A 14,051-nucleotide genomic window follows, 5' to 3' on the forward strand; every position below is an offset into this window, starting at 1 on the left:
GCCATCGTGAAAATATTTTTATTCGTAATCGTTTGAATAAAATGTAAATTACATACAACAAATGAATAAATAAATACATTGATCAATACCTATTTAATAATGTATTGAATACATAATTGCATTTATTACAATTTGTATTTACTAAATGTTAAAACAAAATATAGTAATTTAACCATTTACTTTTAAATGTGAATTAGTTCATGGCCTTGTGTTCCAGCATATCATAAATTTATTTTATCTGTCAACCTTATCTATCAAATTCATTCAGAGGGGCTAACTCTATAAACAAGGTCATTGGTCTGCAGTAGAGAAAATCAGCAAGTAAAGTTTATTTGTATAGCATAAATAAATAGCAAAAATTACTACTAGATGATTTTGGCTTGAGGACTTGAGGGCTTAAGTTGAATTGTGTCCTTCAGTAGAGTTGCTGAGCAGGTTGACCAATCAGATATTTGGGGTTTTATTTTTTGTTATTTAATAAGTTATTTCATGATTTTGATCAAATTTTAATTAATGATTTCTACATTTACATATTTGACTAATGTAAATTATTATGGATTCACATATCATTCATTTCATGCATTGAATGCAATTTTATTTACATTATTACATATACAGTCAATAATGCATATTCAGTCAATTAGAATATGCATTTCATTGAGGCTTGTTTGTCAGATTAAAATTACCTGTAAAAAAAATGCTTAAGCAGGTATTAAACATAGTTTTCATTAAGCCCACATTTCTGAAATAAAAATGTTTTTCATTGGTCTGATGTAACATTCAAATTTTAAATGTCTTTGAATTAGCCTTAGGTAGAAAATTATCATAAGTAACAGAATTAAAAGCTTGAAAACATCTGAGAGTAAATAATCTATATAATCTGTTTTACTTAGTGAATTCAATTACTGGAATAAATGGACTTTTCGGTAATATTCCAAATTATTGAATATGACTGTGAATATTTATTTAACAAATTATTGTGGCATTTGAACAAAAATCTGCAAATCTTTTTGATAAATTGCATTATTCCTCTTTGTAATTAAGACATTATATATTTGTTCAGCTTTACCATTTATTGTATAATTGACATTGTAAGAAGTAACCGTTAGTAGGTCAGCTACAATTACCAGTGTTGAAAATAATAATATTGTAACAGCAGTTGGAATTACGTTTAGTTAAATTTTTTACCCCTAGATGTAGCTGTGGTACTGTTAATGCTATGGAGAAGGTTCAGGTAACATGTTTATTTTAGGTGCTTTGTTTTATTTTCAACATTGTTTGTAGCATGTCTGAGAGTAAAACTTAATAGTTGAGATCTGAGTGAAATCATAATGGTAAATTTGATAAGTCTAGTTTAAGAGCAGGTTGACGTCACTTCCGGTTCAAAGAAAGCTCGAAAATAGTTGTCGCAAACGGACCCGATTTTGTGCCAATTCAGAAGAATTAAGACAGATAATAAGTGTTTTCAAGTCCACCGGTTTGTCCACTAGCATGCCTAAGTGGTATGTTTATTCTTTATTTCGTAAATTGTATACTTTATTTAACTTAAAACAAGTAATATGTTGTACATCATCTGTATATTTCGTCAGTTCTACGGTGCACCAATTTCATGTTGCTCCCGAAGACCAAGATTATCTCAGATTTCTATGGTGGGAGGATGGTAACATGGATCAGCCACCATCAGTGTTTCACATGAGAGTACACTTATTTGGTGCAGCATCCTCGCCGGGATGCGCAAACTTTGGACTCAAGCATTTAGCAAATCAAGGTAAAAGCAAGTTCAGTCAAGCTGCTGTGAAGTTCATACAACGCAACTTCTACGTGGATGATGGGTTGGCAAGCGTAAACTCAGAACAAGAAGCTATTCGGCTTGTAAAAGAAGCCAGGGAACTCTGCGACATAGGGAAGCTGCACCTACACAAGTTCATCAGCAACAATAAGAGAGTAATTGCTACTATCCCAAAGGAAGAATGTGCAGCAGGAGCAACTGATCTAGATCTAGCTCTAGGAGAGCCAAAGATTGAAAGGGCCTTAGGGGTCCAATGGTGTGGAACCTCAGACATGTTTTGCTTTAGAGTTGTTGTGAAAAACAACCCTTTCACTAGGAGAGGAGTGCTCTCCACAGTGGCCCACTTGGATTTGTTGCTCCATTCATTCTAGTTGGCAAAAGAATCCTCCAAAGAATGTGTCAGGACAGGCTGGGTTGGGATGAGCTGCTCCCAGAAGATCTCAGGCCTCACTGGGAAGCTTGGCTCAGAGACCTCCAGAACCTGTCCTCCATTAAGATTCCATGATGTTATGTCCCATCAACATTCAACCAGGATCAGCAGTACGAGCTACACAGTTTCTCTGATGCCAGTTTCAATGGCTATGGTGTGTGCTCATACTTAAGAACCGTGACCAAGTCCGGAGAAGTACAATGCACACTTGTGATAGGGAAAGCCAGAGTCGCTCCTACTAAAGTAGTAACCATCCCAAGATTGGAGCTGTCAGCTGCAGTAGTAGCTGCGAGAGCTGCTAGCTTTATTAAGAATGAGTTAGAATTCCAAGACATTCAAGAGTACTACTGGACCGTTTCCAAAGTTGTCCTTGGTTATATTAACAATGACGCAAAACGATTCCATGTATTTGTTGCTAACAGAATACAGAGAATTAGGTCAAGTACAGAACCAAGTCAATGGCAATACGTTGCCTCTCAACAAAATCCTGCTGATCATGCATCGTATGGAGTCATGACAAAGGAACTTGTAGAGTCCAATTGGTTCTCAGGACCCAGTTTCCTTTGGCAAAAGGAACTACCAAAAGAAGACATCAAAGTGAAAGAGATCAGTAGTGAAGATCCAGAACTTAAGAGCATACAAGTTTTCACAGTCAAAGCAAAAGAAGAGAAATCTATCTCAGACCGGCTGCGAAAGTTCTCTGATTGGACAACAGCTGTAAAAGCAATAGCAAGATTAAAGCGACGTGTAAAGTATGCAAAAAACTTAAAGGAAATGTCCAAGGAAGGTACTACACTGGAAGAAAGGAAAGATGCAGAGGAGTTGATTATACGCACAATCCAAATCGAATCATTTGATAAAGAAATCAAGTCCCTCAAAGATAAGGAGGACATCAAGACATCTCACTTTAAGCTACACCAGTTAAGTCCATTCCTTGACAAGCACAATATTTTGAGGGTGGGAGGAAGACTAACAAAAGCATCTCTTATCCCAACCTTAAACATCCAGCCATCATGCCTAAGGAACATCATGTGTCATGTCTGCTCATCAAACATTTCCATGAGAAGATACATCACCAAGGTCGAGGGATGACAATCAATGAAATACGTGCCAATGGAATATGGACCATTGGCTGCAGTACAGAAGTGTCATCATTCATATACAAATGCGTTAAATGTAGAAAATACAGGAAACGCAATCAAGATCAAAGGATGAGCGATCTGCCATCAGAAAGACTGGAAGCTATCCCTCCATTTACATATAGCGGTATGGGCTGTTTCGGACCACTCTGTGTAAAAGAAGGGAGAAAGGAAGTAAAGAGATATGGACTCTTGTTTACATGCATGTGCTCCAGAGCTATCCATGCAGAAGTCCTTGATGATCTCAGTACAGATTGTTTTCTGAATGCACTCCATTGTTTCATTGCGATACGTGGCAACGTCAGTCAACTACATTGTGATCAAGGCACTAATTTTATTGGTGCAAAAAATGAACTTTTCACACAAGTAACTCAAGAAAAGGTCAAAGAACTGGGTATAAGCTTCATTTTTAACCCTCCTGCTTCCAGTCACATGGGAGGAGTATGGGAGAGACAGATTCGGACAATAAGAAATGTTCTAAGATCCATTCTCGACCAGTCAGCTTCAAGACTAGATACCGTATTTTCCGCACTATAAGGCGCACTTAAAAACCTTTAATTTTTTCAAAAAATGACAGTGCGCCTTGTAATCCGGAGCGCCTTATATATGGATCAATTGGTTAATTGGTTGATCCATACTGGTTGTACACGACGCTCTGTCAAAATGTTTCAGTGCGACTGGTAAACTACAAAGCCGCACCGCTTGCAGCATTACGGCTACCGTAGTCAGGGGCATCGCCGAAGTAATAGCGGTAAACACCTGTACTGTGCTTACTCCTAGTCCAACAACACTTGTGTGTGTATAACGTTTGAATGTACTAATGTTTGATTTAGTGCATCAAACTGTTTCTTTTACGTGTTTACTGAATCAGGGAAAAGTTCCCTTTCACGTTTTAACTAACGTTTGATTTCAACTTCATAGACTTCAATGCATTCCTAACGTGCTGTTGGCTCTATTCAATAGGATTCTATGTAGAGGAGACCTTACCATGAGAGTGAATGGAGTTATCAGAACGCTGGTTTGTAGTGTCTTAATAAAGTTTGACTGACTGACTTATCTGACTGTTTTGTTGACATTCTCTTTAGCACAGCTCCATCTAGTGGATGCATAACGCAACCCCAGTCAAACGTTTGACTGCAGTAGCTTCTATTCTATGCGCCTTATAATCCGGTGCGCCCTTTATATGAAAAAAGTTCTAAAATAGGCCATTCATTGAAGGTGCGCCTTATAATCCAGTGCGCCTTATAGTGTGGAAAATACGGTACTTCATCATTGAGAACATTCATGTACGAAGCCATGGCTATAGTTAATAGTCGACCACTAACTGTAGAGTGTATCAATGACCCAGTGGGGCCAGAGCCGCTGACACCAAACCATATTTTGACCATGAAATCAGCAGTAATCTCACCACCATCTGGTGAATTTGTCAAAGAACATCTCTACCTGCAGAAAAGATGGAAAAGAGTGCAGTATTTGGCAAATGTCTTCTGGAACAGATGGAGAAAGGAGTACCTGTTAAACTTGCAGCAAAGAAACAAATGGAATAAGAATAGAAGGAATGCAAGGATAAATGACATTGTTCTGCTACAAGAGGATCACGTTCCAAGGAACCAATGGAAACTTGCCAAAGTAGTAGAAGTGACCCCAGGAGCTGATGGCAGAGTGAGGAAGGTCAAGCTTCTGATCAGTGACTCTACTCGAGACAACAAAGGAACACGTTCAGCAAGGACAATTTTATAAAGACCCATACATAAGACAATACTTTTACTTGAAGCAGACTGAGGACTCAAAAGTAATGTTTATTGATAACTGCTATGAATCAGAAAAAGGCGGACCCAAGATTCAGCCAGACACAGTACTGAAAGTTTAAAAGGTTTATTCAGCCACAGGAAAACGTCACACAGGTAACACTCCTCACAGCTTCCAGGAATCACTGAGGCAGAAAGAGGGATTAGTGACTTGTAGTCTCTCCAGATTTTGCAGGGATCAGAAAAGCCACTAACCTGCTTTTGTCTTGAGTGGAACTTGAAACCCAGAGGGGAAACCTCAGTGGGCGGCAGGCCACAGCACAGGTAAGAAGTGACTCCAGGCTGAATAATCCGAGGGCTAGGCTGGCTCAATAATCCAAGGACAGAAACAGGGTCAACGATCGGAACAAGAGGCGTCAGGCAAGGGGCAGGCAGAGGCATAAACCAGATGCAGGAAACAAGGTCGACAACCAAAATCCAAATAGTCCGACAGGGAGCAGGCAGAGGCATAAATCCAAAATGCAAGGTAAGGTCAAGAACAATGATCAGACAGGAAGGAACGCTGGATATCTACTCACACGATGGCTTTCAAAAATCTGGCACCGTCTGCTTGTCAGTCAGTATATATCACGGAAGACACAGGTGCTTGGCATTCCACAGATTGCACTGCACTGCAGCAGCCACCAGGTGCATCTAATCTGCTGATTGCAGCCAGGGAGACAGGGTAGAGCAGACGTGCCAGAATCATAACAATAACATTTATGAAGTTCATTGTTTGTTAACCTCTGTTTAGGATCACGCATGCTGTAGTAGTAGCGTGATGGTGGGAGTGTAACAGCAGTTGGAATTATGTTTAGTTAAATTTTTTACCCCTAGATGTAGCTGTGGTACGGTTAATGTCATGGAGAAGGTTCAGGTAACATGTTTATTTTAGGTGCTTTGTTTTATTTTCAACATTGTTTGTAGCATATCTGAGAGTAAAACTTAACAATAGTTGAGATCTGAGTGAAATCATAATGGTAAATTTGATAAGTCTAGTTTAAGAGCAGGTTGATGTCACTTCCGGTTCAAAGAAAGTTTGAAAATAGTTGCCGCAAACGGACCCAATTTTGTGCCAATTCAGAAGAATTAAGACAGATAATAAGCGTTTTCAAGTCCACCGGTTTGTCCACTAGCACGCCTAAGTGGTATGTTTATTCTTTATTTCGTAAATTGTATACTTTATTTAACTTAAAACAAGTAATATGTTGTACATCATCTGTATATTTCGTCAGTTCTACGGTGTACCTGTGGTGTAAGGTGCTAAGAAGAATAAAGATTCAAGACCACAGTAAACATCAGTCAAAGGAACTCTCTTGTCTCTCTTGTTTGTGAACAAGCCGGCACAAATATAATATACTGTATTTCAGTTTCAGTGGCAGAAAACCATTTGTCCCTTTTACCCATTCGTGGTCTGCTGTAACACCCACTCTGCTCAAAAACACACCCTTTAAACTCAAATATTGTCACAGTACAACCACGCCCTTCAGTGTGTTTTATGTGGATTTGTTTCAGACAGATCGAAACAAAGTAGTGCATAATTGTAAAGTAGAAAGCAAATGATGATGGTCTTTAAAATGTTTTACAAAATAAAATCCGAAAAGTGTGTTGTGGGTTTATGTTTAGCTCCCTAAATCAATACTTTTGCTTTAATTACAGCGGCAAGTCCTTTGGTACATGTCTCTACCAGCTCTACAGGCTGACATTTTCTCCAATTTTGTTTGCAAACTATATAAAGCCTTGTCAGACTGAATGGACAGAACAAAACAAAGAATGTTTTTCAACATGTTTGTTGTGTCCCACACGTGGCTTCTGGCAAGCTGCAAAGGCTTTGCTATTACTTTCTTTCAACAGGGTTTCTTCTTGCCAATCTCTCATAAAAGCACATTTTTTTAAGGTACCCAACGAACAGTTGGACTGTCTACAGATTTTCCTACCTGAGCTGTGGATCTCTGCAGCTCCCCCAAAGACATCATGGGTGTCTTAGGTGCTGCACTATTTAGTGATCTATATCTATTTGTTCATTTAGGCAGTGTAAATGGAAAAATAAAAATGCACCTTAATAAATCCAGTTAACAACAAAGATCGACGAGAATCAAAGTGGCACTATAATTAATTCTTGCAAGAAACGGACCGAGAATACAATCAGACCAGTGTCTTGGTCTGCCTGCTGTGCCCTAGATAGACAGTTTCTAACCATTTATAGCTGGTTCACAAGCTGAAAATGTAATTCACAACACACACAGGAGACAAGAGATAAACAAGGAGAAAGACCTCCATATCAGAAAGGCCTTGCATTCCAGGTGTCTCCAAGTGTGGCATGCTGAGCTGGCAGGTGAAGATCTGGTCTGAACTGGACACTTCATGGACCACAAGCTGATTTAGGACACACATTGGAAAACAGATGCTAAACAGAATGGCCTATTTAAAATTTCCACTATCAGCAGACAGCCATGTCTTGGTAGGTTTGCAGGTGAGCCATACCCATTCCATTTTTAGATGACTGAACAGTGCTCTGTCAGATACTCAAAGATTGGAATACTGTTTCATAACCCAACTGAGGTTTAAACCTCTCCACAACGTTATCCTTGGCTCATCTGCTGTGTTTAAAGTGAGACTAAATTACACTAATGAGGTGACATCCGAACGCAGTGTGTTGCACTGGATTTTATTCAAGAGTGCCGCACTAGAGGGAAATGAACAGAAATACACATTACACAATGACGGTATCATGCCTTTCAGCATTGAGGTATTACCAAGGTGAGATGTGGGACTTGAACACACAATGCTTAGCTCTGGAGGATAATGCCTTATCGTGTTAGGCCACTGGGTCTATGCTGCGGGTACTTATGTGTAAGTAAAGAAACCTATACAGAACATCCACAGAAAGAGTTATACATGTTTGAAATTAATATGGCCATAGATGATCTATCAGCGGGGATTTATCTTAATGTGGAAAACTGTTGTTGTCTAATGAAATGTAAACAGCTAAGTAATGGCTTACCACACATATCACATCACATAGCAAAAATATTCATGAATGAAACTTACCTTAAGATAAACCTGCTATTGGCTTCAACTATGGATTACAGGGTCTGTCTGAACAAGACACTTGACCCGCCTTGCACTGATTGTATGGCAGCCCCACTTCTGTCAGTTTCCCACAGGGCAGCTGTGGCTACAATGTAGCCTACCACTGTCAAGTGTAAAAGGGTGGATGACTCATTATAGTTTAAAGTGCTTTGGAGTCCTTAGACTTGATAAAGCATTATACAGTGTAGGACATTCACCATAAAATCCCAATAAAAAAAAAAAAACTGCTTAGTCTTCTCATGCTTGCAATAATACAGCGATGATAAAAAGCTATAACTACACTTTGTTGTAGTTATTTTGTTTTGCTAACTGTTTTGAACTGTTGCAAAAGACCAGTAGATCTAAACTTCATTTTACTTTAATTATCATCTTATATTTAATTCAATTCAATTCAAAAATACTTTATTAGTCCCAAAGGGAAATTAAATATTCACTTCTCATGAATAATCTAAAAAATACTTGAAGAATGACTAAAACTTTTCAAAATAATGCTAAGCAGAAAATGTACTATGTGTAATGTTTTGTGTTTGCCACTCACTTCCCAGTTAAAGGCATTTTAAAAGTTCACCACAAAACATGATTAGTGAAGCTCCCTGCCCACACACTCTGGAAGCTATGACGTATGAGGCAGTTAACAAAATATACTGTAGCATGAAAGGGGAATGCTTTAAACCACACAGGTTTGCAAGGTCAAGTTGTTAATCATCCTGCAGGCAAGGTCTTCTCAATCAATGCTGTGTTCCTTAGGGCTATCATGGCCTTCAGTAAGAAGTTTAAGTTGGATAGAAACAATACAACATTATAAATGAAATGCATTTACTCTATGCATTCAAAACCTTCCTGAAATACAAAAGCTTCCTTATTTTCTGAATCCATGTTTGAATGTGCTTCAGCAGGGCCTTATCAGATTTCCACTTCCGTCTGGAGATTACACACCTGTCTGTGACAGTGAACCAATCAGGTATGACCTTTGTTATTCCAATAAGGACTTCCTGCTTTAAATCAGATCAGCTTTATTATTCACAGACATTTATATGCTGCACATCCCTGGGCAGGTGTCTTTGGATTATTACAATATGATCTCTGCACATAACAAAAATACGTGTGTGAATCGAAGACAAAGCACTGCCCTACAGGGGAGTTGAACATGGACATGAATGTAAAAAGCGTACCTGCACATGCGTCACATAATGGTGCAAAGTTAAATGAAAGCAAAAGTCTATTCAAACTGGTGACAGACATTAACCAAATGATTGGAATACACAAGCTGCTGGATAAACATGTTGTGTTTATGTGTGCATGAAAGTTGTTGACAACAACCCAGCTCCAGAAGCTGATGCCTCATCCATTAGGGCAAAGGACAGTGTTCTTAACCATTGTGACTGACTTGCAGCAAGTGCTTTGTAGATTTTAGCCAGCAGTACACGTTTTCTTTCAATTCTGCTCCTTAGTTCAGAAATATGGACAACACAGGAGACTACTGTCACATTTGCCACCATTTAATGATGTGGCATAGTATAAATGTATAATGGGGTGGATTTTCTTTTTCTCTTCCCCTGACAGATACCTTTGTACAACGACATTATTTTGCTACCTTGTATCCTCTCTTCAAACTGGGGCTTTACCTAAAGGATGCAGATAAGTAAATGTAAAGTAAACCTTACGAGGACATCTGAACTTCATGCCGATTTGATATGACCATAATTCATGGCAGGTGTGTAGAAGACGACTGAATGGTGGAATTGAATAAAAATATGGTTCAGCAAAGAACTGGTTCAAGAGTTTGAACACTTATGTAACCAATTGGACATGCTTTATCTCCCATTAAATGATGGAAGAAAGTTCTGAAATGATTTCTCATGTTCCCATTTTGGGTGGGTAGATGTTTTACATCCACAGTCTGAAAAAGCAAGCTAATCTGTTTCCTTTTTGTAGTGAAATGCTATGCTTTTAACCTTTGATCTTGTAGTTTTTAACTTAAATCTGCCTTGTTCTTCTTGGTTTTGCTCCTGTATTGTATTGCATGTTTATTGTATTGCCACAAATCTCATCTAGGTTTAATCATGATGTGCACTTGTTGGGATTTACAGCACTGCTCCAAGCTATAATCTGGCAGATTCTGGTACTTTGTTGCTTGGTGAGACATATTTTTCATGCTCATGCCTTGCTTCACACCCTGTAATGATGCTGATTGATAAAAGACTCCACAAAAACGCCCACCATAGTTCCGGGTCACCGCCTGACAGACCTACTTGTGCTGTTGGGTCACCCCGTGTTCACTAATTATCCACATGTCACTGACTCCTTGATGGACTGCTCTGCTATGTGACAGACATCAGGTTTTCTCAAAGGGATGAGGGGCTTCAGGGAGTGGGAGGAGGAGGAGGAAAGGAGGAGGGGTGATGCTTGCATACCGTGATGTACTCTGATCACCCTGAGTAACTGATGTTCTGGATTCATCCTCGGACGACCTCACGAGCTGTGTGGATATATAAGCTTGGGCACACTGCTCTTCAGAAAACATATTCAGACTTCAAGAACTTGACCTCAGTTCGTCGCCAAAGATCTTGGTAAGTACTTCTTGGTTATGATTTCATGAATTTGATCACTTCTAGCCAAACAAATTCTTAAGAATATCTTTACTTTTAGACGCTTAAGATCTTCGAAATGGATTTGCTTCATCACACATTTGTCATCGAGACTTTTGCAAAGCAGAGTCTTAATAGATGATTTTCTGTCTAAATACAGCTAATTGTCATCTCTGGTGTTGCTTGTTGATGTAGGGATTTAAATCCTTTAAAAAACATAACAAAAAATGAAGAAAATGGTAAACATCAATGAAAAGATAATTTTAGGACTACATGTATTTTTTCAAGTTCCTAATTTAAATCTACCTGAACACATCTAGTTTGATGACAAAACAAATTGAAATGTATTTCTTTGCATGTCCCTGAGTACAGCCTAAGTTCATCAGCAGCGCCCCTCCCGTCCTCCTCAGTGCCTTGACCGACTCCCCTACCCCCAACATGTTACCCAGGAGAGAAGCCGCTTCCCGGCAGTGCGTGCTGACGAGCCGCTGGCTGCCAGCAGCTCTGGCGCTGCTTCTGTTGCTCTCCTCCAGCTTCAGCTGTGCTCACAGCACCACGGTGGAGCATGACTTTCACATCGTTCACAATGTAGACAACAGAAGTAAGAACTGTTCTTGCCCTATTTCAATGCAGTTAACAGTGATTCTTAGAGCAAATTAACCCAGTGGAGCAGACCAGTTTAGGAGATTATTATTTATCATTCATGTTATTTCTCTTTCTCTATTTATTCATCTCACCAATTAAGATCTTGTCTTTTGTATTTGCAGAAGCTCAGTTTCAAAGTTAAGCACACTGCATGCTGTAGATTTTGAGTTTATTTATTTTAACAAAGAAATACTGTCTGTCTGTCTGTCTGTCTGTCTGTCTGTCTGTCTGTCTGTCTGTCTGTCTGTCATTTAGTATATAGTATGAACCTAGCTCACTCAGCTCATCTGAGGTGCTTTATGTAGTAATGAGATGCACCGTGTGGTTGTGTGAACAAATTCCCATTACATAAGGTTTGAAATCACCTACTTTGGGGTTTTCATTTACTTTGTTTAATAAATCATTCATTTTAATTATAATTCCTATGATGATATTACCAAAACAATGTGTTTAATGGTAAGATATTACAGTTTGCAATTTAGAAAGGCAGTAAACAAATGTAAGAATATTTTAAATGTTTGATTATTTTTGTCATTTTATCTTCTGTGTGCAGTTAATCATATGTTTTACAGTAAGATGAAGAGGACTAATTTGTATTGTGAAGGACACAGCAATCAGCATGCTTCCTCTTAAAGATTTTGTTTAGGCATTGTTTTTTTTCTGTAGAAGAACTTAAAAAGTAAATGAGAGAAAGAAATCACAAGGGAGTGAAAAAAGCAAAGCATGAGACTTTAAACTGGAAGATGCATCTAAAATGAAACAGCAATGTCAGTTTTTTATTGAAAGAACTTTGAATGTTCATGCAAAAATATCGTTATCCTGTTTCTATGTATCTCTTGTATTCTTTTTTGTTCCAAATTTGTTTTGGCATTTTCTAAATGGGAGATTTAATACTAAGTATAAATTTATGATACAAAGAAAGTACTTCCCCTTTAATCTATACTTATTTCGTACATGTGTAGGTTTAATGGATGGGTTTAGTTTTTCACAAACTGTCTTACTTTGTTTTTTTTCATATATATATTAATTAATCACACGTGGGAACTTTTGAGAAGATTTAGTACAACTGAGGTTAGATTGGAAAATAATCAGAACCTGGTAAAGGCTTGTCCATTTATATTTTGAAACCGTAGAGTTGACAGGAACATGTTCTAATTTGTATGACCTTATACATGTTTTACTTTATTTGCCACTGATGCTTGTATCTCATTGCAATGTCCAGGTCCAGAGATAGACCCGTTCTGGTACGTGGGCCGTGGGGTGCGACCCATAGGGCGCTTTGGGAAGAGGCACAGCAGTGTGGACGCAATGGGAAACAGTGGGATGCAGCCTGTCCTCAGGACTTTGGAGCTGCTGCTCAACAGCCTCAGAAATAAGCAAAACCTTGGAAAAGTAATCAGCGGAGAGGGAAATGATTGGTTGCCATGATGCCATGTTCTCGCCTTCTGTCCATAGACTTTTTTTATGCTCGTAAATGAAGTTGTACATTCATTTTCTTTTCTTGTAAGCTATGAGGTTAGTCATACGTGAAAAGTAATTCTCCAAAAAGTATTTGTACATACACAATGCAATGTATATTGATCAATAAATAACGATGTTGTTAGGATACCAGGTAACAGTCTTGAATTTTTTGAGTTTGTGCAAAACAAAATGTTCTCTTCACACACAAAGGTTACTTTTAAGTTTGCAAATTTTATTTCATAATACATTTTATTTCTGAGAGTATTGTGGCACATAGAGAATCAGTTTTTTCTTTTTTTTTTTGCATTTTAATACTTTTCCTAACATGTCATATGGATTGCAACAGACGATTACACATAAAAAAGTGAATGGCCCGCCTTTGGAGCTGTGCACAGTGAAGACCTCTTTACAGTTGCCCAGACTGGATTTAAACAGGAGCAAACGTAGTGTCTGTTTCTATCTCTGTGTCACTTACTTTCATTTTTTAGAATCCCAGTATAAGACTAAGTTACTGGTATCTTACAGCTATAATTTTAACTTTCTGTATGAATCCGGCCTCACAAGAATTAGCAATTTTTAAACCGTGTCTTGCACACAACACTGAACGATTTGACCGGGCAATAAACATGTTGCACTATATCATATCCATCTCTTTTTAACACATATACATATATTAACAAATGTTTTGAGATATTATTGTTCTTTACATTAGAAAAATACAGGACACCGATGATTGGACCTCTTGCAGATGTGCTTTTCATTAAAACTTTACATCAATCCCATAAAACCAGAGACATGCTTTTATACCACAACACCTTTGGAGAACAAGACTGACAAAAGTACAGGATCAATGTGCACAAACTGAAAGATGTGAAAGGCTGTGATGAAAAGGTCACTAATAGAAGAGGGAAGAGCATTCACACAGAGCATCATCACATCTTTTATGCAGTCCATCAGGACATCCAACCCTGTTTTTATGTTTCGCCAAAGCAAAAACAACCACATGCATGGCTAAATCAGATTCTGATTCATGTAAGTCGCCATCGAGTAAAGAAAAGTTACCCAGAATGAAAGGCAGTCTCCTCAAATCTAATGTCTAAGGAGTGTACAAGTAGTGTG

General features: G+C 38.3%; 1 protein-coding gene across 2 annotated transcripts; it reads left to right on the forward strand.

Annotated features, from left to right (window-relative positions):
• Positions 1-10,580: 10,580 nt before the first annotated feature.
• prlh2 (prolactin releasing hormone 2) lies at positions 10,581-13,087 on the forward strand. 2 transcript variants are annotated; one of them, XM_047349924.1, is made up of 3 exons: positions 10,581-10,808; positions 11,237-11,427; positions 12,694-13,087. In XM_047349924.1, exons 1-3 carry the CDS (start codon positions 10,684-10,686, stop codon positions 12,897-12,899), a joined length of 522 nt encoding a protein of 173 aa, XP_047205880.1. In that variant the 5' UTR covers positions 10,581-10,683; the 3' UTR covers positions 12,900-13,087. The 2 variants fall into 2 exon arrangements, with proteins under 2 accessions (XP_047205880.1, XP_047205881.1); XM_047349925.1 differs by having other exon boundaries at positions 10,689-10,808; positions 11,199-11,427.
• Positions 13,088-14,051: the final 964 nt, after the last annotated feature.

The sequence above is a fragment of the Girardinichthys multiradiatus genome, chromosome 21 (genome assembly GCF_021462225.1).
Source record: "Girardinichthys multiradiatus isolate DD_20200921_A chromosome 21, DD_fGirMul_XY1, whole genome shotgun sequence".
Lineage (NCBI taxonomy): Eukaryota > Metazoa > Chordata > Actinopteri > Cyprinodontiformes > Goodeidae > Girardinichthys > Girardinichthys multiradiatus.

What these genes read in the sequence shown, in the direction of transcription:
- prlh2 (XM_047349924.1), top strand. Translation starts at nt 10,684, where the DNA reads ATGTTCTGGATTCATCCTCGGACGACCTCACGAGCTGTGTGGATATAT. An exon ending in GTTCGTCGCCAAAGATCTTG is followed by an intron (nt 10,809 to 11,236) that starts GTAAGTACTTCT and finishes CGTCCTCCTCAG; the next exon opens with TGCCTTGACCGACTCCCCTA. An exon ending in TCACAATGTAGACAACAGAA is followed by an intron (nt 11,428 to 12,693) that starts GTAAGAACTGTT and finishes TGCAATGTCCAG; the next exon opens with GTCCAGAGATAGACCCGTTC.